The sequence below is a fragment of the Gymnoscopelus braueri genome (assembly GCF_963280865.1).
Source record: "Gymnoscopelus braueri genome assembly, chromosome: 24".
Lineage (NCBI taxonomy): Eukaryota > Metazoa > Chordata > Actinopteri > Myctophiformes > Myctophidae > Gymnoscopelus > Gymnoscopelus braueri.
This window is the reverse complement of record NC_137626.1, coordinates 20,397,208-20,418,024: the sequence shown is the minus strand read 5'-3', so window position 1 is coordinate 20,418,024 and position 20,817 is coordinate 20,397,208. Positions and strand designations below refer to the sequence as shown.

At 43.0% G+C, this 20,817-nt stretch overlaps 1 protein-coding gene across 1 annotated transcript in view; it reads left to right on the top strand.

The window, feature by feature from the left end:
• Positions 1–20,817, top strand: part of gabra5 (gamma-aminobutyric acid type A receptor subunit alpha5) — a gene marked incomplete at its 3' end in the record, with an annotated part of 54,624 nt that overhangs the window by 26,261 nt on the left and 7,546 nt on the right. Inside the window, exons 6-7 of the mRNA XM_080422914.1 lie at positions 5,152–5,295; positions 19,145–19,297. Coding sequence (XP_080279040.1) covers positions 5,152–5,295; positions 19,145–19,297 — 297 coding nt within the window. The remainder of the gene's footprint in view (positions 1–5,151; positions 5,296–19,144; positions 19,298–20,817) is intronic.

The following is a 20,817-nucleotide window of genomic DNA, read 5'->3' as shown; positions in this document are numbered from 1 at the left end:
TACTGTAGGAAGCAGGTGTCTTATTGGCAAAACGTTGTCTAATGAAGCGACTTTAAGTATAAGGTGAGACCTGCGTGTGCGTGTGTGTGTGTGTGTGTGTGTGTGTTTGTGAGCAGAAAGCGGTTGGAAAGTTGCCACGGTTCCGGGTCAGCAGCCACGCCCAAAATCTTTCACTTAAGCAGTTGCATATAATGAAATCCCTCTTTAATTCTTCTGACCTCGCCCTCGTTTGGACCTGGGCCTGGGCGTCTACACGAACACAATGGCCGGGTGGGGAGGAGGGTGATATCGGTCATTCATTGCACGTACTCCTACGGGCTGGGACGGCACCTGTCAGCAGGGAGTGTTGGGCGGGAGGAGTAGGACGAAGGCCCTACGTCCTCCCGGTGGGGCTCCTCACTGGCAAGTGAGTCAGTAGGGTACGACAGCAGTGACAACACAGAGATGTGTGTGGGGAGGACTCAATTGGCATAACGACTAAATTGGGGAGAAAAAGGGGTAAAAAGTAATTGACTACTCTAAATAAATAAAATTAAAAAAAAAAGGATACTGCAGAAACGATAAGCTCATTTGAATTTCATTCACTGTGTCGCTCAAATACTATTAGCTACTGGGAACCTTTAAATGGATGTCTCGATGCATGACACATTATCTTCTATTCTATTCTATTCCAGTGGTTCTCAAACTTTTTTATTTCAAGGATCCTCATAAGTACACTCTCAGAGTTAAAGACCTGTAAGGGTCCGTCAGGACCCCCCTCAAGGAACCCTGAGGGGGTCCTTGAGGGGGAATGCGTGGCGGAAATAGGATGTGTGGCGAGAGAGTGTGTGAAGAGCTTCATTTGCGTGCGTGTCACGTTCATTGCGTGAGAGTTGGCAGCCTTGTCATATTGTCGTTTTTCTCGCCGGTAATGGAACAGCGCTGTGATAATAAAAGAATAAAATCATTTTGCCGTGTTGTTGGCCCAGGTACAGCACCCTCCTTGTCTGCCAAAAAATCCTTTAGGTCTTAATATGCCCCACTCTTCTAATCCTTTATTCCAACCTTCGCAAAAAAAGCAGAGGATCCGGGCACTCAATGATAAAAGGATGGAAAAGCCTTTATTGAAATAAGGCACAACAGGTGCACAATTATTCATCATTAACTCAATTTTATTTTTGAGTGCCCACAGGATCCTCTGTTTTCCCATGCTTTATCCTGTTTGATCCAGGAGCACCTATTAGATACTTTTCGAGCTACTTTTGCTATTTTAGAATTTGAATCCTGAAAAGTAACAGTTTTGGACATTATGAGGTTTCCACCCGACAGAGACGATATTTAGATTTTCTATATTGTTGTGTAGTTGTTTTTTTGTTGTATTTGTCCGGTATATTATATACTTTTCTTTAACAACTTTTCTCCTGTGAGCACCTAGTTGTGTTGTTTTTATTTTTTCTCTACAAAATCTCTATTTGGGTCCCCCGCTTTAATCACAATCTGACGTCCCTATTTTGGGGCATATATGTCATTATAACAAATTTCAAGAAAATAAATTAAATAGGGAAAACAGCAGATCACCAAACTCCCAATGTGTCGCATTTTGACCTTGTAGATCTGCTATTTTCACTACTAACAAAGCATAACAGGGCGTAAGTGGTTAACCTCTCAGCTCCAGGTGACAAGTGTCCATCGAGGAAGGAAGTGATTAACCCATTAAAATCAGGAACGCATCTGTGTAACCACTTAAGACATTATTTGAGACTTTAGCTATTCAAAGATAGCAGATATACAAGCTCATATACAAGCTTCTGGGGGGTCCCTGGAACAAAACATTTTGAGATGGGGTCCGCGGCCAAATACATATCTAAGAATGTTTTCTAAATCCTAACAGTCCACACAAATTGTCAAGATGTTTAAAAAATAGCAGATGAAAATCTTAGAAAATGCATCTTAAAATGACACAGATGTCTTAATGGATTAAGTTGAGATGTTATACCAAATCCAAAAGCAAGTTACACGGCAGCCCTTGCCATACAAAGCAGTGTCTTATACGACTGGCCATCAAAGTTTACAAATTACTTGACTACATCCTGTATGCTTTTCGCTTCGACCAGAATAGAACATCTTTTTAGCTGTCCATGAATATTTGATATCCGTTAATTTATTTCAAAGCTGCAATCCATGACTTTTTTTTACTTTGTGGATAAAAGGTTACATACAGATGGGTTTGAACTATAGCTCTGGTCCATAGCGTAGGACTCCTTAACGCTATGGACCAGAGCTAGGTTTGAACCCATGTAAATGCAATCTAACTAACACAACTGTCGTGGTTGTAGTTGGTATATCTGCTCGCGTGGATGGAAAAAACACTACTGGTTGACCAGAGGTACTGCATGAAATTGGAAGGGTAATATCTGATCTTCCAAAAAGAGCTCTCTGTTATAGCTCAACAGTAGACACGTGGTGAGCTTGTAGATCGGCTATTTTCAAAAAGCCTATGTGTATATATGTAGGTTTAAAGTGGTTAGCCTGATGGGGATGCTATATTAACACATTTAGCTGCGGACCCCCTGAAACCCCCTCAAGGGCCCCTCGATTTCCCCGTACCCCACTTTGAAAACCACTGGCGTAGAGGCAGCATTTGCAAACTATACGTTTCACAGTAGAAGCTGCTTTTCATCTGTTACTTCTTTCCCTTCATGCAGCTCTTTAACGCCTGCATTTGTAACCGGTACATAAATCATTTGGGCCTTCTCCGTTTCCTGTTGTCTTGTTCTGAGAATTCCAAATGAATGAATAAAGAAGCACAGAGCAGTCGAGTTTACCAGAGTGCACTATGCGTTTCCGCTACAACCAGGGCCACTTGAAATGCATGTGTGACTCAGACCTCCCCTCTTTTGTTTCCTTGTCGCCTTTTCTTCTCCTCTCAATTACTACTATATGCTCTCCTCCGTCCATCTGGCTCCAGCATCCAGCAGCAGCACGTTCTCTGCCTGTGTTTTGAGAACAGTACTTTTGTATACGAGATGTACAGTTTGTACAGCAAGGACGTATAGGCACGGTCTGTTCCATGACTAATGGAGGAGAGTGCATAGCATGGGCTCTGTTGTTGTTGAGTGAAGGTGAACATGGACTGGTTTTTATCACTTGAACTTTAACGAGAGAGAGAGAGAGAGAGAGAGAGAGAGAGAGAGAGAGAAATGAAAGAAGAAATGAAACTGGGGACTTGCTGTCAGGCATTTTATACTTAGCCGCAAAACGGTGTCGTGCAAAAATAGTTTCGTTTTTTAGTTTATGCTTTTAGTATAAGTTCATAACGCGCTGCGTTATGAGCTTAATATACTGCTGGCTATTTTACCAAATTATTATTTATTTGTTTTTATATATTTTTTTATATATTTTCTTCATAATCGATTAAATTGATTCGTTTGATGAACTGAAGCTATACCCCTATCCTCAGCTATACTGCCTTCTAATGCCTGCTCTGCAAAGCCCTGTATGGTGACAGCTGATGTGTGACAAAGGGCTCTGCTATGTGTCATCATCACAGTGTGATGTATACAGTAAACCATCCCTGTTAATCTGAGCGTGTCGTGCTATCACTGACAGGACCTCACCTCTGACCCCGACAGTGTGTGTGGTTTACGCTGGCCTACTGCCAGACACACACACCACACACACCCACACACACACACACACACACACACACACACACACACACACACACACACACACACACACACACACACGCACGCACACACACACACACACACACACACACACACACACACACACACACACGCATCGTGCGTGTCCAAATAACATCAGAAAGTGAGTTTGTGCAATTAGATGGCAAATATACTGAACTTTATTTTAACCCACTCAATCCAGGAACAGTTTTCTGAAAACCGTATGTTGTCAAACCATCAGTGGTTCTCAAAATGTTTTATGTCAAGGACCACCCAAAATGATATGTATTTGGTCGCGGACCCCCATCTCACTATATTTTGTTCCAGGGACCCCCAGAAGCAAAGATTTGAGTTACAAATGTTCACTTCAAAAATATATTAAAGATTTGCACAAAAGTGTCATGATTTTTGAAAAAAAATGCAGATCTACAAGCTCTATGAGCTTGTAGATCTGCTATTTTTGAATAGCCCAAAGTATAAAATAATGTATATGGCTCAAATCTAAAATGACACAGATGATGTGTTCCCGGATTGAATGGGTTAATGGGTTGTGATGAAAAAGCACCGTTCCCTTTCATTCTATAAATGTCACGCAACTGGGCAGCAAAGCCAAACGCACGGTCAGAAACACACTGAACTGTCTCCAAGCAACAAGATACTTCTCTGTGATTAAAGCCTCTGTTGCCAAGGCCACCCATGTGCTGAGGGACGGAGCCATTGTCATCTGTGACACCGTTTTTGTATCGTATTGTTCTCATGTTTTTGCTATTGTGTTACACGCCTTTTGTTTGAATATACTCAATTCTGATCGATCAATCAAAGCATTCCACATATTCCACCTTTTAATATGCGGTTTACGTTGCTATATGGAATAGAAAGCTTGTGATCTAATACAAATATATATATATATAGCCTATATATTATATTTAAACTATATATTGTGTCAAATTATTGACATAATAATTTAAAGCAGGATAATGTTTTGGAAAATTGATTATATAAAATAAATCAGTTATTTTGCAATGACCACCTCACAACACATTGTCTCTTACATATTGTATTGTGACTTTGACTTTGACATCTTTATTGATAACAAAACATAATGTAAAATTGCATACATTGTCACACCATTATCAAAAGGATAGACGCAAAAAAAAGCCAGCGGCTTATTTCTATTGCGGTATTTTCATACAGTACAGTATGTATGTGGAAATTATGTTGTGTTGCATGATGTGATGTGTATGTGTGTATTTGTACTTAAGTCCATGCACCCAAAATGTGCCAAAAGTGTCCTATAGTGCATGTCAGTCCAAGCACCCATAGGTGCAGGAGATGTAAACTAGTGGTTCTCAAAGTGGGGTCTGGGGGGTCCTTGAGGGGGTTCCAGGGGGTCCCCAGCTGAACGATTGATAGTTAGGAACCAAATGGACCCTTACAGATCTGTTACTCAGTGTCTCTCTCTCTCTCTCTCTCTCTCTCTCAGATGCGTACCCTGTGTCAGAGGTGGTCTACACGTGGACCCAGGGGGCCGCTAAGTCCGTGGTGGTGGCGGAGGACGGCTCCAGACTGAACCAGTACCACCTCGTAGGGCAAACCGCCGGAACGGAGGACATCAGCACAAGCAGAGGTATGTGTTTGTGCGTGCGCGCGTGCGCGCGTGCACGCGTGCGTACTGTACGTGCGTGCGTGTGCTTTCAGCCCAATTCGAGATTAGACTGGAGCTAAATAAAATAGTGAGTTAAATAGATTAGTAAAGAATAGACTAGATTTGATTACTGCTGTCCTGCTGTCTTTCTTCTGTTTAAGACCATGACCTTGTCTCTCAAACCTTTTCATGTCAAGGACTCCTAAATGAATGTGTATTTGGCCACGGACCACCATCTGAAAGTATTTTGTGCTAGGGACCCCCATACAAGAGTTGTGTTGTTGCCAATTTTGCCAAATTTGTCATATTCTCTTCAAGATTTCTCGAAAACGGCAGATGTACAAGCTCACCATTCGTCACGATGCAACGTGTTGTGTGAGCTTGTAGAGCTTGTGGTTGTGGTTAAACTTATTTAGATGCTTTATCAACAAATTTAGCTGGGGGACCCCCTGATGGGACCCCCTTAAGGGACGCCCTGGGGGACCCCGGACCCCATTTTGAGAACCACTGGTCTAAGAAGCAACATACCAAAGCCTGTCCACAAGTTTCCTAGTGAATTATGGGAATCACTTCCTGTCGTCAGTCATTCAATTTCATTTAACAGGAAGTGATGCCCATAATGCCCCATGGGACACTGTATCCCATGGGCTTAGAACTTGGGCCACGAGAGCAGGGAGGTGCAGAGGGATTTGGAGAAGCAGGGGCCGGCCCGATTACCATAGTTTTAGTTCCGAAAACCCGAAAAAACGTAAATCTATTTAATGTCCTCAAAGTCACGCATCCAACAAGATTTGAACTGAGCAGATTGGACCTTTTTTGGGGGTAATGGATTTTATTTATTTTTGTCTGGAGACCGACGGGTAAAAGGGCAGGTGCTCAAGCCCCCTTTCATGTCTATGTGTGCACGTGCCTGCACGAGAGGCACCGCCAAGCGAGCTAAAGCGAGCAGGTCGCCGTGCCGAACGTTGGGAAGTTCGCTTGAGCCGACTCAACGGTGAACGTTCACCCCCAACTGCCACTCAAAGTGGCTCCTGGCCAATCACAGCACGTCCTTGCACAAGCTAGCGGTATAGCCTTTTTTTGATGACGCGTCAAAGAAAGACACATGTTGTAAAGCCTCCATGCTGCTAGCAGAGGAGAGAGAGAGGGAGAGAGAGAGAGAGAGAGAGAGAGAGAGAGAGAGAGAGAGAGAGAGAGAGAGAGAGAGAGAGAGAGAAAGAGAGAGAGAGCGTGCGTGCAGGACTCATAATCTCACACTACTGCAGTGCAAAATGAGAGTGAACAGACTCACACACCACCAGCTGTCACCAACGGGGTGCTCCTTCCATTCCGACATCTCACCACTCCGACTAGTGGCTTCCGCGTGCGGTTATGGTTAGGGTTAGGGTTAGGTATAGGGTTCGTCAACGTCGGAAAGGCGACATGTCGGAAAGGAGAAATGCACCCGTCACCAACTGTACACAGTAAAACCCTGTACACATGTAAAACCCTGAAGTGCATATCCTCCACACATGGGTACAGAAGCTGCTGTACTGTTGCACAATACCAAAAGAAGGATCTGGAACCCTCACCTCATTTCAAACCAACAAGGCTTGTGGGGGAATATTCCTACTTGATCGTACTACAGCGTCACGAAAAAAAGCATCAAAAGTAGCAGATCTGCAAGCTCTGAAACGCGGCGCGAATTAAGCGGCGCGTTTTGAGCTTGCAGATCTGCTACTTTTGCTGCTTTTTAATTTGAATCCTGAAACGTAATAGTTTTGGACATATGAGGTTTCCACCTGACAGAGACGATTAGGGGTGTGCCGATTTCACGAAACGATACGATATATGGCACTTTTTTATTATGAAAATATATGGGGGGAAAAAAGCAAATGCAAACAAATACTTCTGTTTTTGCATTATAATTATTGGAAAAAGAAAATGATTTTTTTTATATAGTTTTTTTTTCAAAACTATATTTTTATTTTCCAAAACGATACATATCGTCACGAAAACGTATCACGATATATCGCAGGACGATATATCGGCACACCCCTAGAGACGATATATTCATTCATCTTCTCATGTCCTTATGTCCACATTCAGTGAACTCAACTGAAATCAACTGAAAGTGACTGGAGTTAGTTACAAAAAAAGCCCTCGAATATGACATGATAATGTTTACTGTGATTATGGTAAGCTTACACTTCATATCACAAACACCATAGAGTAAAAACTCGACCAGCAAAAATATATTTGGCCGATATATATCCCTACTTTTGCACTCCTATTGCTGTGTGGAGGACCGATATGTTGTTGTAAAATCCTCAGTGTTAATATAAGTCTAGTCAAGTGTACAGTGTAGGCGAGCAATGGTGGGGGTGGGGGTCATTACCAGGAGATCAGGGTCAATGGGTATATCCACCTACTCTGCCTGAGCCTGCCCTGCACTATAAAAACCCAGAGCGTCCATTTAAACCTGGGAGTGTAAAAATAGACTTGTATGCAGTGATGGACAAACATACTATGCTAACTCCAGTACTTGACTACAGTAGTCAAAGTATACTACATGGTCAAATGTTACTCAACTACATGTAAAAGTACCGGAGTACTTGCTTTTAAAAATCATTAAGTATTCAAATGTCAAGTACTTTTTTATATCAATGCATTGCTGTGTTAAAATGTTGAGGTTTTCCAGAACATTTCAAAGAGATATCAATAATAGTGAAAATAGCAGATCTATACAATCTCGTCGCACGTTGTAAGGTTGTCGATCGTGTATTTTGGACAAATTAAGTGATTTGGTAGAAAGGAAGAAAGGAAGGCACCTAGTATTGACCCCTGGGGGACCCCGGTCAACTTAAGTATATAGGGTTTAAGTGGTTAAATCAACACTGCATTGTGCGATGCATATGCACGCACACGTGCGCACGCACGCACGCACACGCACACGCACACGCGCGCACACACACACACACACACACACACACACACACACACACACACACACACACACACACACACACACACACACACACACACACACACACACACACACACACACACACACACACACACACACAGGGCTGAGCCCTCAGGGTTAATCTTCAGTCAACTGCCCATCAGCTTTTGCATAAGTAGATGACATCACTGGTTGGCTGCGGATTGGTTGGTGGGCTCTCCCTGGCTTGTGTGTGTGTGTGTGTGTGTGTGTGTGTGTGTGTGTGTGTGTGTGTGTGTGTGTGTGTGTGTGTGTGTGTGTGTGTGTGTGTGTGTGTGTGTGTGTGTGTGTGTGTGTGTGTGTGTGTTCGTTCGTTCGTATTACTTTACTTGTGAGGACCAAATGTCCCCGCAAGTATAGTAGAATTTCAGAGTTTTTAGAGATGGTTCTAGGAAATTAGGAAATGATTCAGGTTGGGGTTAGGATTATGTATGTAATGTAGAGGTTAGGTAGGGATCAGAGATGAGAGTAATGGCTGATTTACACTTAGTTGCGTGCCTTGTGTCGTGCAGCGAGTGAGCTCGTAGATCTGCTGTTTTGTCGGCTTGCGACACGGTTAAAAATGTCAAATAACTGTAAAAATGGCATTTATAAAATCACCTTCACGAAACGTTGGTGTCCTCACAAGTATAGTAATACAAACCTGTGTGTGTGTGTGTGTGTGTGTAGGGATTGGATTGCCAAGCCGCGGCACATACAAGGGGAGGGGGAGGGGAGTGAATAGACTGAAAGGCATCTGCTTAATACCCTTATGTAAAATGGAACCGTAATACACTTCCCCACACACACACACACTCGCCCGGAAACGCATTAAAAACTATGGACCCCCGTCCTTATTTTGTACACCATGTGATTCCCAACCTGTGGGTCGGGGAGGAGGGGGGGGGGGGTTATTGCAAGTGGGCCCCCAAATAATTGCCACAACACGTAAGATTTTAATGATAATATTTGTTAGTGTTAAATACTGTAGCTTTATGTTGTGATGGTACTAATTGCTAGAGTGTTACTTTGTTCAGTGACAGGAGTCCCCCCTGTCTCTCCATGCTCTTTAGTGTAACCCATTAAGACCTGAGGCAGATTCTGCAAATGTCTTCTAAATCCTGTGTCCATGTTTCTCGCCTACAGTACCTCAGTGTGTCTCATACTTTTTCATGTCAAGGACCCCCAAAATGATACTGTATGTATTTGTCCGCCGCGACCCCCATCTCAGAATAGTTTGTTCCACGGACCCCCAGAAGCAAAGATTTGAGTTAAAAATGTTTGCTTTAAAAGAATATATTCAAAGATTTGCACACACTTTCAAGGTTTACAAAAAATAGCAGATCTACAAGCTCCTAGCGCGTCACTTCGAGCCGCGCTACGAGCTTGTATATCTGCTATTTTTGAATAGCCAAAGTATAAAATAATAATGGGTCATTATAATGGGTTAAACAGAAACAGAAAAAGCATTTTCAGGTTGGGATACCAATTGTATCTGATCCAGTAAAAGGTTGTGAACCACTGCTTTATCACACCACACCTGAAACCCCAGCCTGTCCTTTTTCTGGTTGACCGCGTGGCTAAAGAGCTCAGGGTGTTAATTGACTTGATTTCCTTATTGGTGTTTGGGTCGGCAGCAACCCTGCATGTCATGGTTAGAACTGGTTATCTGCATGGATGCACAGTAAAAAACTGACCCAGGCTCGTTAGGCCTGTATAGTTGTGCCTGGTAGACTGTGAAGGCTATAGCCGAGAGACTTGCCACCGACATAAGCCACTTGAACCGTAACATCCATATTGTGTGAATTGCATTGACATTCAATGAATGAAAAATAGCCTCTATAAGCAGTGCTGGCTTAATGCAAGGACTTTAGGTGCTGCAGCACTGGGCACCAACCTTGGGGGCGGGGGAAGAGTGAAAGAACACTCTACTACTGTGGAAAGACCAGCAAAATATTTGAAAGAAATGGCTGCTGATGAACCGGTTAACCCCCCCCCCCCCCCCCCCCCCAACCAGAGCCAGTGTTGCCAGATGGAAAATGTTGAATTATCGTACCGGAGGCTTAGAATTATCGCATTTGAAAGAAAACTATCGTACACAGCCAAAAGAGAGAATTTCACCAAAACATTTTTATTTAGTGTAAGAGTATTTTGTAATGTATTTTGAGACTCCTATATGTCCTGGACCTTACACAAATAAAAGCCTAGAACTAGACAGGAATGACGCGACCGGTGTTTTTAATGCCTCCGCAGGCACAGATCTATAGGGTCAGATTTCCTGATTTCCTGACTTATTTTGGATAGCCAAACCGGATCCTTAAGCAGCAGCCAGGGAATTTAGTAAATTCACACACCTTTTTGTGAAATGGCTAAATTATCGCACATTTTGGGCATTTGGGGAATTATTGATCGTACATCGTACAGAGGGTGAAATTATCGTACAAATACGATCATTATCGTACATCTGGCAACACTGACCAGAGCCCTGGGGGTCTCTAGTAAACAAAGTATAGTGTTTAAAACAAAGTATAGTGTTTAGCCTATACTGTACATAGCTCTGGTTGACTAACTGGCTATAGGCTGTGGGCCACGACGACATATCATATTATAACCCTCTTCTGCAATCTCTGACGATCATGGATAAGACCTGTAAGCCATGACGGGGAAGCACAAAATAATCCAGAACTGTCTCTTTTAGATAGAGGCAGAGATCCGCTTTTGCAGTATATGACCCCTATAAGTCGCTAAAGTCAGTGAAGTAAAAGTAATACAAGGGCAAAACTCGGAATCCCTGCCAAAGAACAGATAAGGTGTTATTAAGAGTGAGCCAGAGGGCTATTTTACATGCTCAGCATGGAGGTGGAAGGTGTCTTTACTTTGATTAGAATCCTAGGGCAAAGCCGTTGGTGAGAATAAGCAAGTATCCTTTTTTTTAAATCAGACAAAGGTAGCAGGACACATGTTCCATTCATAGCAGACCCATTGAAAGAGAGAGTTGCGTCACGCTTTGATCTCGCCGCAAAGCGGGATGTTGCATCCTGTAGTTCCAAACATTGGAACTTCGTCATTGAGATAGGTGCAGACTGCAGACAGTATTGTTCAGTTGAGGAATGTCTTGACTCTTGAATCAACTCATCTGACTGCCGGGCAGACAGTACACTCTGCACTGTGATGCTTCACAGAGTTACTATAATCTTTCAAAGTTGCCCCAATAACATTTGACCATATTAAGAAAAAGTTGAGTGAGCAAAATCTTTAAACAATGTTTATCACATTGGAAGATTATTTCTTCTTGAAGATCCTCCAAGAATCAGCAGGTGCTGACTGATGTATATGTATCTGCAGTGTGCAGGCGCTTATAGGGAACTCCCCTTCTACAGGAACGCCTTTTCATATGTCACAGCACTCAGAAGTAGTCCAACTGCAATGGAGCAGAGCTTAGTGCAAAGTCAAAACAAAAACAGGAGAGACTATCAGACCTCGAGCACAGGCAGAAACTAGCTACAAACTCACAGCGCGTCACTTCGCACAGCGCTGCGAGCTTGTACATCTGCTATTTAACATAAATCTTCTCTTCTGGGGGTCCCTGGCACAAATGTTTTTCACATGGGGGTCCGCGGCCAAATATATATTAATGTGGGGGTCCTTGACTTGAAAAAGTTTGAGAACCTCAACCTCAACATCATATATAGTACCTTTATTAGAAGGATAACCCCTTGAGATGTGTCATCTCATTTTCGAGAGGGTCCTTATGACAAAGATTACACTGCCTTGTGTACACATCACAAGGCAGGCGCGTCGACAGAAGTGGACTTGTGCGACCCGAGGCAAGGCGATCGCAAGCTGGTGTTCACACACCGAGCGATGCAATAATGGCCCTGCTGTGTCGACTCAGCACCATCAGAGTCTCACACCGATAAGGGGAGAATCAGTTTTGGAATTGCACACAGTACTTGTACACAGACAAAAGAAAGCAAAATAGAGTCGACAACATCTCAAAATGTTATCAGGAAGTATTTTTCTCATAACACAGATATATTTCTGACTGTGCTCCAAGTCTGTCGTCTGTCTCCCCCATCTCAACCAGCCGAGTTGCATTACCATAGAAGGAGAGTTACCATCAACGTTGCCAGATTTTGCGAGGGAAATAAGCATCGAGGTCTATGAAAACAAGCCTCATGAGCACTTTTGATGCGACACGTTGTGAGCTGCCGTTTTCAAAAGAAAATCTTGAAAAAAAGTGAAACATTTTGAATATGGTGTGTCGTTGGACACATACATTGGGGGGTCACTAAGATTAAAATGTTTGAGAACCACTAGGTTTAAACAACATTAGGAAATAAGCCCAAATAAAATTACATGTTAAAAAAACATTGACATGAAATTACTATTTTTTTTCTCCTGATTTTTTTGGAGTAATGAGCCCAACACTGTTCCTAAGCGCCTGCACATTGCAGATGCATCACAGAAACAACAGCTAAGCAACAGCATCAACAGATGCGCACGGTAGAAAACAATTGCCTAGAGGCGAGAGCACCTGTTTAAAAGCATTTGAACAGACTAATTACTGTGTGTCATTACCCCTTATATCATTGGTGTCGGGTGGAACCCACGTGCGTGTATATTATTTAGTTCTTAAATTCTGAGACCGTTAAATATTGACACCTGTTTTGTTTTGATGCAGTTTAATTACATGTAGCATGGAGGGAAGTGGACGTTTTCTGTTCTGTTTGTGTTAGAGAAGCAAGACGTGTTTGTAGCAGTGGTTCTCAAAGTGTGGTCCGGGGACCCTCAGGGATCCTTGAGGGGGTTTCAAATGGACCCTTAATGGATCTGTAACTCTGTGAGTGTACAAGTGGAACCGTCCATTTGGTTCCACCTGTACACTTTCAGAGTTATGGGGGTCCTTGAAATTAAACTACTCTTTTAGACAGACACAAGTAGGTTAGAGTTTTACAAATTGAAGTGAACCCTGCATATAACATGCTATTTTGTCTGGGCCTCTGGGTCATCGTTCATACGTGTGCATTCGTGAGACCAGTGATCAGGAAAAAGAGTAGATGTGGGCCTATGAAAATAGCATCCCAAACCATAGAAATAAATGTATGGAACGGACCATTTCCATTCATAATAATGCTATGCTTTTGTGTCAAATACAGAAGAGTAAATAAAAGGACAAATAGATTTTGTGATTTTCTAGTTTGTGTTTTTATCTTGAATTGATAGATGATAGCTGTCTTTCTCCCACCTTTTTGGAAATACATATAGAATTACATTTTCATGTCAGAGCTGCCAGCTGAGAAAGGTTTCTTCAACCTTTTCGGAACACAAAGACAGTGGATTTTGTCACACATGCAGGACAATACAATCACCTCCATGAAGTTAAACAGCCATGTTTATAGTGGACATGTATGTCTGTGTTGCTGCACTGCAGAGAGCCCTGCACATCACACATCTGTCTCTCCAAGTAGGCTGGAGCAAAAACTACAAATTATTTTCACCATTTCACCCCTGACCTCTGATAAAGGAGGACAATCGTCCACTATCATCATCATTCATCCCTAAGTCTCTCTCTCTCTCTCTCTCTCTCTCTCTCTCTCTCTCTCTCTCTCTCTCTCTCTCTCTCTCTCTCTCTCTCTCTCTCTCTCTCTCTCTCTCTCTCTCTCTCTCTGGAATCCTGCCATGTCTCTTTGAGTTTGCTGATGAGCTTCAGTGTCGGGAGCAAAATACAGAGAAAAGTAGATTAATAACAGAGATAATCTGTTATTATCTCTGTCACTTTCCCCCCTTTTTTGAACGTTGAACGTGTTTCATAAAGCAAGCAGTGCACCGTGGACCCAAGTCTGTGTGCATCTACTATGAAACATAAACAAACAAGCCCTGGCCCTGGGTTCTGACTATGTGCCTGGGCGGTGGAGGTGTTATATATTGTTGCTGTCGGGTGGAAACCTATTATCTCCATATTTTAACTTGTTTTTTCTTAAATTAATGCCCTACTTGATCATACTACAGCGTCACTCAAAAGCGTTTTGAGTAACATTTTTTGGGGGAAATAGAAGGTTTCCACCCGACAGAGACAAAATGTTCTGTTTTCTGACATATTGGGAAGATTTCCTACAATCATAGATGATCTGAGCTCCAGGCGCTGCGGCCCGGCGAGCTGCCTGTGTATCAGTGTACAAGAATGAACCCATTGCCCCTACGACCCCACCTTGTAAACCACCTCATGAGGGTTTATAATGGAAGGGCGCACCCCACCAGACCAAAACAAACCTAAACAACTTGGCACGAATGTAGCATTTATAGGACGACTTTTCGACCTGCTATGTAGGTCAACTTTTGGTTGGCTGGATGAATGGATGGATGGACCTTAGAAGAAGCATTTCCCTTGGGCTAAATAAAGTAATAGATTAGTCTTCCTTTAAAGGCTTTACACTTTAAAGGACATGACTTGCTCCTTCACAAACAGACAGGATTGCACCGGAAGTAACTCGACTCATTCCGAAAATAGCAGGGGAACGACGGCCATGCAAAGAACACAGACCACAACAAATGAAAGCACTGGTTCTTTAATTTCAAACCCTAAATGGACCCGTAAGGGTACCGTGGTTTCTTGGACCCTTACGGGTCATTTGTATGCATTAAATGAACACTGAGGAATTTGCAGTGTAGATCAGGGGTCTTCAACGTTTTCAGGTCAAGGACCCCCTTGTTGAGAGAGAGATGAAGCAGGGACCCCCCCCCACTACATATTGTATACAATTGTGTCGCAGATTAAACTTTTTCATAGATTTCATAGATATCTGGATTGAAGTTCATGTGTATTTTCAGACAGTTAACCTTTAAACCCTCAATATTTGGTCAACTGTACTTGGTCTGGTCTTTTCCCCGACTCTCACCGACTCCATCCATCCGAAAATAGCCGATCTACAAGCTCACAACGCCTCGCAGCGTGAGGCGTTGTGAGTGTTGTTGGTGGACCGACTGTAGTAACTCTGAGGACCCCCTAGGGGTCCCGGACCCCCTGTTGAAGACCCCTGGTGTAGATCATGGTTCAAAAGATTAAAAAAGAGGTTCCATTTGTACCCTCTCAGTGTTACAGACCATAAGAGTCCATTTGGACCCCTCGTGGGCTCCAGACTCAGACGTCCACCCGCCCTCCCAACAATAAAGTGAGTTCCTCCCCTACTCACCAATCGACCAGCATGGCGGCGTTGTTGTCGGAGACGAAAGGCAGCTCGGCGCGGACGTCCCGACTCAGGAAGCCCAGGGAGGAGAGCAGCAGTACAATCCACCAGAAGACCATATTGTTCCTCCTCATTCCTACTCCTCTTCCTCCCCCTCCTCCTCTTCCTTCTCCCTTTCCTCCTCCAATCCTGTCAGGATTGGAGGGCCAAAAAACGACGGTCTACCCGGCTTCTTCTTCTTCTTCTGCCCTCCCGGGTCAGGGGCTGTTACCGGCGGCGGCGGCGATAGGCGGTGCGGCGGCAGCAGCGGGTGACGGGGAGTCATGGGGGCGTGACGGTGCCCGACAAGGGTGAGGGGCGCTGGTGGTGGCGGCGAGGGAGTCCCGCGCCAGGCATGGCCTTTGACCGCACCGTGTCGAGGGGTGTTGAGACGAAGCTCCCCTCCCCGGCACAAAACATGGGATGACAAACAAAAATAACGATAGTGTCCCGGTGTCGTAGCTGTAGGGGTGCGGGGTGGGTGGCTGGTGGGATACACAAGCCCCACGGCCGGCGTACGCCTTCCGAGGTTCAATCACAGCTGCTGTAGTTTATCCCCGGGCCGGTCACAGTGACCGCGATGACACCGACATGATGCCACCGCGCTGTGTAAACAGAGCAGCTCTGTGACAGAAGTGGAGGAAAATACACACTATGCACGAAGAAAAAATAGGAATGTCAGCAATGGAAAAAGAAGTAAATGAAGTGTCCAACACGCTTCAGCCCCCTTCAGTTACCAACTGTGATTAGCGGTAGTGAGTGTCCCTCTCAGCAAGCGGCTCTTAGAGTGTGTGTGTGTGTGTGTGTGTGTGTGTGTGTGTGTGTGTGTGTGTGTGTGTGTGTGTTAATGTGTGCTGAAGAGTACTGTGCGTGGGAGTCGGCGAGTGTGTACGTGGGAGTCAGCAGCAGAGATCATGCTCTGTGTGTGTGTGTGTGTGTGTGTGTGTGTGTGCGTGTGCGTGTGATGGGATTGGGAGGACAGAGTGGGCAGGGCTCAGCACTTCCCAGGACAACCCCTCTCCTCCTTCCTTCTCTCTCTCTCTCTCTCTCTCTCTCTCTCTCTCTCTCTCTCTCTCTCTGATGGCAGGATGCAGATTGTAACCAGGGATTAGGGAGGCTCAAAAATCCGATTTTGCCCAGCGAAAGCCTTGTGTATTACTCTGTGTGTGTGTTTGTGTGTGTGCATGTGCGTGTGCGCGTGTGCATACATGTGCGTGTGTGCGTGTTTGAGTACTTGTATTACTATACTTGTGAGGGCCAAAGGTCCCCACAAGTATAGTAGAATTTGACAAATAGACATGAGAGAACCATTTTCCTGGGCCTCACAAGATAAAGGGTTGTTTTATGGTTAGAGTTAGGGGTAGGATTAGACATTTAGAGGTTTGGTATAGGGGTTAGCGTTGGAGAGTTATGCCTGATTCGTACTAGGTTGCGTGCTGGGGTTGCACACCGGAAATAGCAGATCTACAAGCTCACGTCACGTCGCCGTGAGACGCCTCGTGAGCTTGTAGATCAGCCCTTTTCAGGACAAAAGAAAAGACATAAAATTGCCGTCCTAAAATGTTGATGTCCTCGCAAGCACAGTAATACACGTGCACGTGCGCGTGTGCGTGTGCGTGTGCATGTGCGTGTGTAATATAGTCAGTGTATATCATGTGTTCAGTGAACTAAGGAGTATATTTTGTCCGTGCTTTATGTTATGTACATACAATGAGTTGAATTAACACTCAGGGATTTTGCTGCACAGTAGTGTGGGAAACAACTGCTGGATAAAGGCTTTTATAAAGCCTGAGCCTCAAATGCAATATTCAGTTGGTTAAAGAGATTCTGTCTCTCTCTCCATTTCTCTCTCTCTCAATCTTTTGAAGTGGCTCATGCATTTACTGTTCATTGTCCCATTGTCAAATGCAAGACATTGAATAATGAGCTATCAGCGCTCACCTTTTTCCATCTAATACGAAGATTAACATCTATTTCCGTTTTTTTTCTCCCTTTTTTCTTAAGTTAATAATGTCACACACAAATGTGTTGGATGTCTGTTCTTGGTGCAGGGTTCAGTCTTTTTTGTTTTGTATTTTTATTAGAGAAACGGGTGTACAGCAGATACAGTACATGCCCCACAGTACACAGTAATTCTTCCATTCCCTATAGGGCAGGTGTCTTCAATATTTTTCAGCCCAAGGACCCCTTAGCTGAGAGAGAGATGAAGCAGGGACCCCACTACAAATTGTATAAAATTGTGTTGCAGATTTAACTTTTTCATAGATGGCTTCATAGACATCAGACGTAGCTGTGAGTCGCTGTGAGCTGTAGATCTGCTAATTGCGGCTAACGTTCCCCTCAGAATAGGGATGCTAGTGCTCAAGTGGTTGAAAAAAAAGTTCCTATCACACAAAGATTTGGTGGACACCCTTTAGTAACTCTGAGGACCCCCTAGGGGTCCCGGACCCCCTGTTGAAGACCCCTGCTCTAGCGCATAGTAGTGTCGGCCAATGTGTGGTGCCACAGATAGAAAATTATTCGTTTTTTTTTAATCATGACCATAAAACATTTAATACTGTGTCAAAAATATTTGAAAACTGCAAAAAAAAGGGGTATTTATTAAATATAGTATATAATATAATTAAATATTAAAAAAAAAAAAAAATTGTCATGATTCACCAGGAGCCTGGATGGCCTGGTTCCAGGCTTAAAATAATTTATAGAAATACTTTCAGAAATCTCTATGGGATTTTTTCCCCATACAAATAACCAATACAAAAAAGGAAACGGAACAACAATAATACAAAATAAACTAAAATAAAAATAAATAATAACAACGACAAACAAACAAAAAATACAGTACATAATATAGGCAGTGACTGTGTGCTGAAAATAGCAAACCAATTGCGGGCAATGTGGGTTCAGTCTAAGCAGTGTGCAACTGTCGTCTATGTCCGTCCATCTGTCAAGCCAGGGGGCGTAATTTGGGGTTCTCAGGGGATGGCAATTGCCACTACCTAGCATTCACAAATAACCACAAATTCACTTCTTTTATGCATTATTTATTTCTCTCTGTAGAGTTTTTTCCAGATTCATCTGATTTTAGATCGCCGCTGGGTGCATCTCAATCCACGCCCATCCATCTTGTGATGTGACACACATTTCTTAGACATATTATTTTGTCTGCAACCATTCATTCTGCAACCATTCATTCATTTATTAACTTTCAACCTGGGCATGCCGTTATACACAAGGATTTTCATACATTTTCATATTATTTGAAAGATTTAGCAAAAATAGCTCACATTTTGAGCTTGTAAATTGGCTGTTTTTGTACTAGGGTTTAAAGGTAGGGTAAGTGATTTTATTTGGTTAAAATGAGTGTTAAATAGCTCTATATTCTCACAGTACTCATTGCTATAGAGTGTTTGTTACTCTACAGCTCTTTATTAAACAGAAAATACATTTCAGGTCGGGATACCAAAGAGCTGGAGAGATAGGGAGACCCCTGTTACTGAACAAACACTCTATAGCAATGAAGAAAATCAGAATATAGCGCCTTTTAACAAAAAAAGAACGTACTTCATGACTTCTTCATGTCAAGCCAGCCTGGCATGTCTACTTTGTCCTTCAAGCTTTGTGTTTGTGTGCTCACCTGCAGGCCAGTACACGGTGATGATGTGCCACTTCTACCTGAAGAGGAAGATTGGCTACTTTGTCATCCAGACATACATGCCATGTTTCATGACCGTCATACTGTCCCAGGTGTCCTTCTGGCTCAACAGAGAGTCCGTTCCCGCCAGGACCGTCTTCGGTGAGTTCTAGCAGTCAAATTATTAATATAACTTATTGTATTATCGTTAAATACATTGACAGTTAACCCATTAAGACCTGGAACGCATCTGTGTCACTTTAGATTTCTTTGGCTATTCAAAAATAGCAGATATACAAGCTCGTAGCGCGGCACCGAGTGCCGCGCTATGAGCTTGTAGATCTGCTATTTTTGAAAAAACGTGAAAATGTTTTTTTTATATTTTTTTCCGAAAAACTGTTAGGATTTTAAAAATGTTTAGAAGCGGCCTCAGGTCTTAACAGCACTATGTAACTTTGTTTTTAATGAATAAAATGTACTCTAATTTTGTATATAACATACAATTGGGGTGGTTGTATTTGGTCTCCCTCCTCTTCTATTGAGACATTTAGATCGTGTCAAAGGTCATGTCTCACCCAGACACAGGATCTGACACGAATTTTGACCTGATGGTCAAGATTTATTTATCCCCTGAGCAAGCAGGCAGGCACTTATTAGCTCAATGGTAAACATTTCAATTGCGCAGGAAACCGGGTTCAAATCCGGAGTAGAAGAGGAAAGTTACAAAGTGCTGCTTTAACCATGTGACCCGTAGGTAGTGTCCCTATTCTGGTCTGGAGATTTGGTTTTCGAGGGAACACATTAGGCCCCTGGGGGACCCCGGTCAATGAAGTATATAGGATTTAAGTGGTTAATGGCAAACTAACAGAAGCATTTGAGCTTCCGATTTCAGGGATTTTAATTAATTTTATTTAATTAGTGGGAACACTGGCTCTTCCTCAGTCTAGCTATTAGGTGAGTGGGTCTTTCTGTTCTAATCTACAAGGTATTTCTTTGATACTGCACCCATTGCATTGGACATTGGGATGTACTTAATGGACCCGAAAATGTGCTCATATTTCTGCCTCTCCTTCTGTGTCATATTTTCATTATCAGTGGAGCAGCTTACTGTACAGAGTTTGCTTGCAGCAACCAAAAATGTTCAGTACTTCAAACCAGACCTGTCTCTAATATAATTAGCTATTTTCCATATCAGAGCCACAGAAATAAAGATGATTTTAGTGGCCACAGGAAGATCTATATAGTCACACACCCCATTCTCCATGCAAAATATATTTTATTTGGGCTACAGACAACATTTTGACCTATGACCTATGCCAGGGGTTCATGTCAGGGACCCCAAATTGATATTTATTTGACTCCCATCCAGAGTTGATTTTGACAGCAAACTGTGATTTAGTTTTAGTCATAGTCTTTTGAATAAAATTAGTTTAAGTCATATTTCAGTCATCTGAAAGGTTTTAGTTTTTGTCTAGTTTTAGTCATCTAAATATCATAAAATTATAGTTGACTAAATCTACAGTTGATTTAGTCGATTAAAATGTATTTTGGCTGTGCCTTGATGGCGTCGTGATGTCTGATTTTACACTTGGTTGCGTGTTGAAAATAGACGATTTACAAGCTCACAACGCGTCGCAGCACGACGCGTTGTGAGCTTGTAGATCTGCTATTTTCAGTGTGCA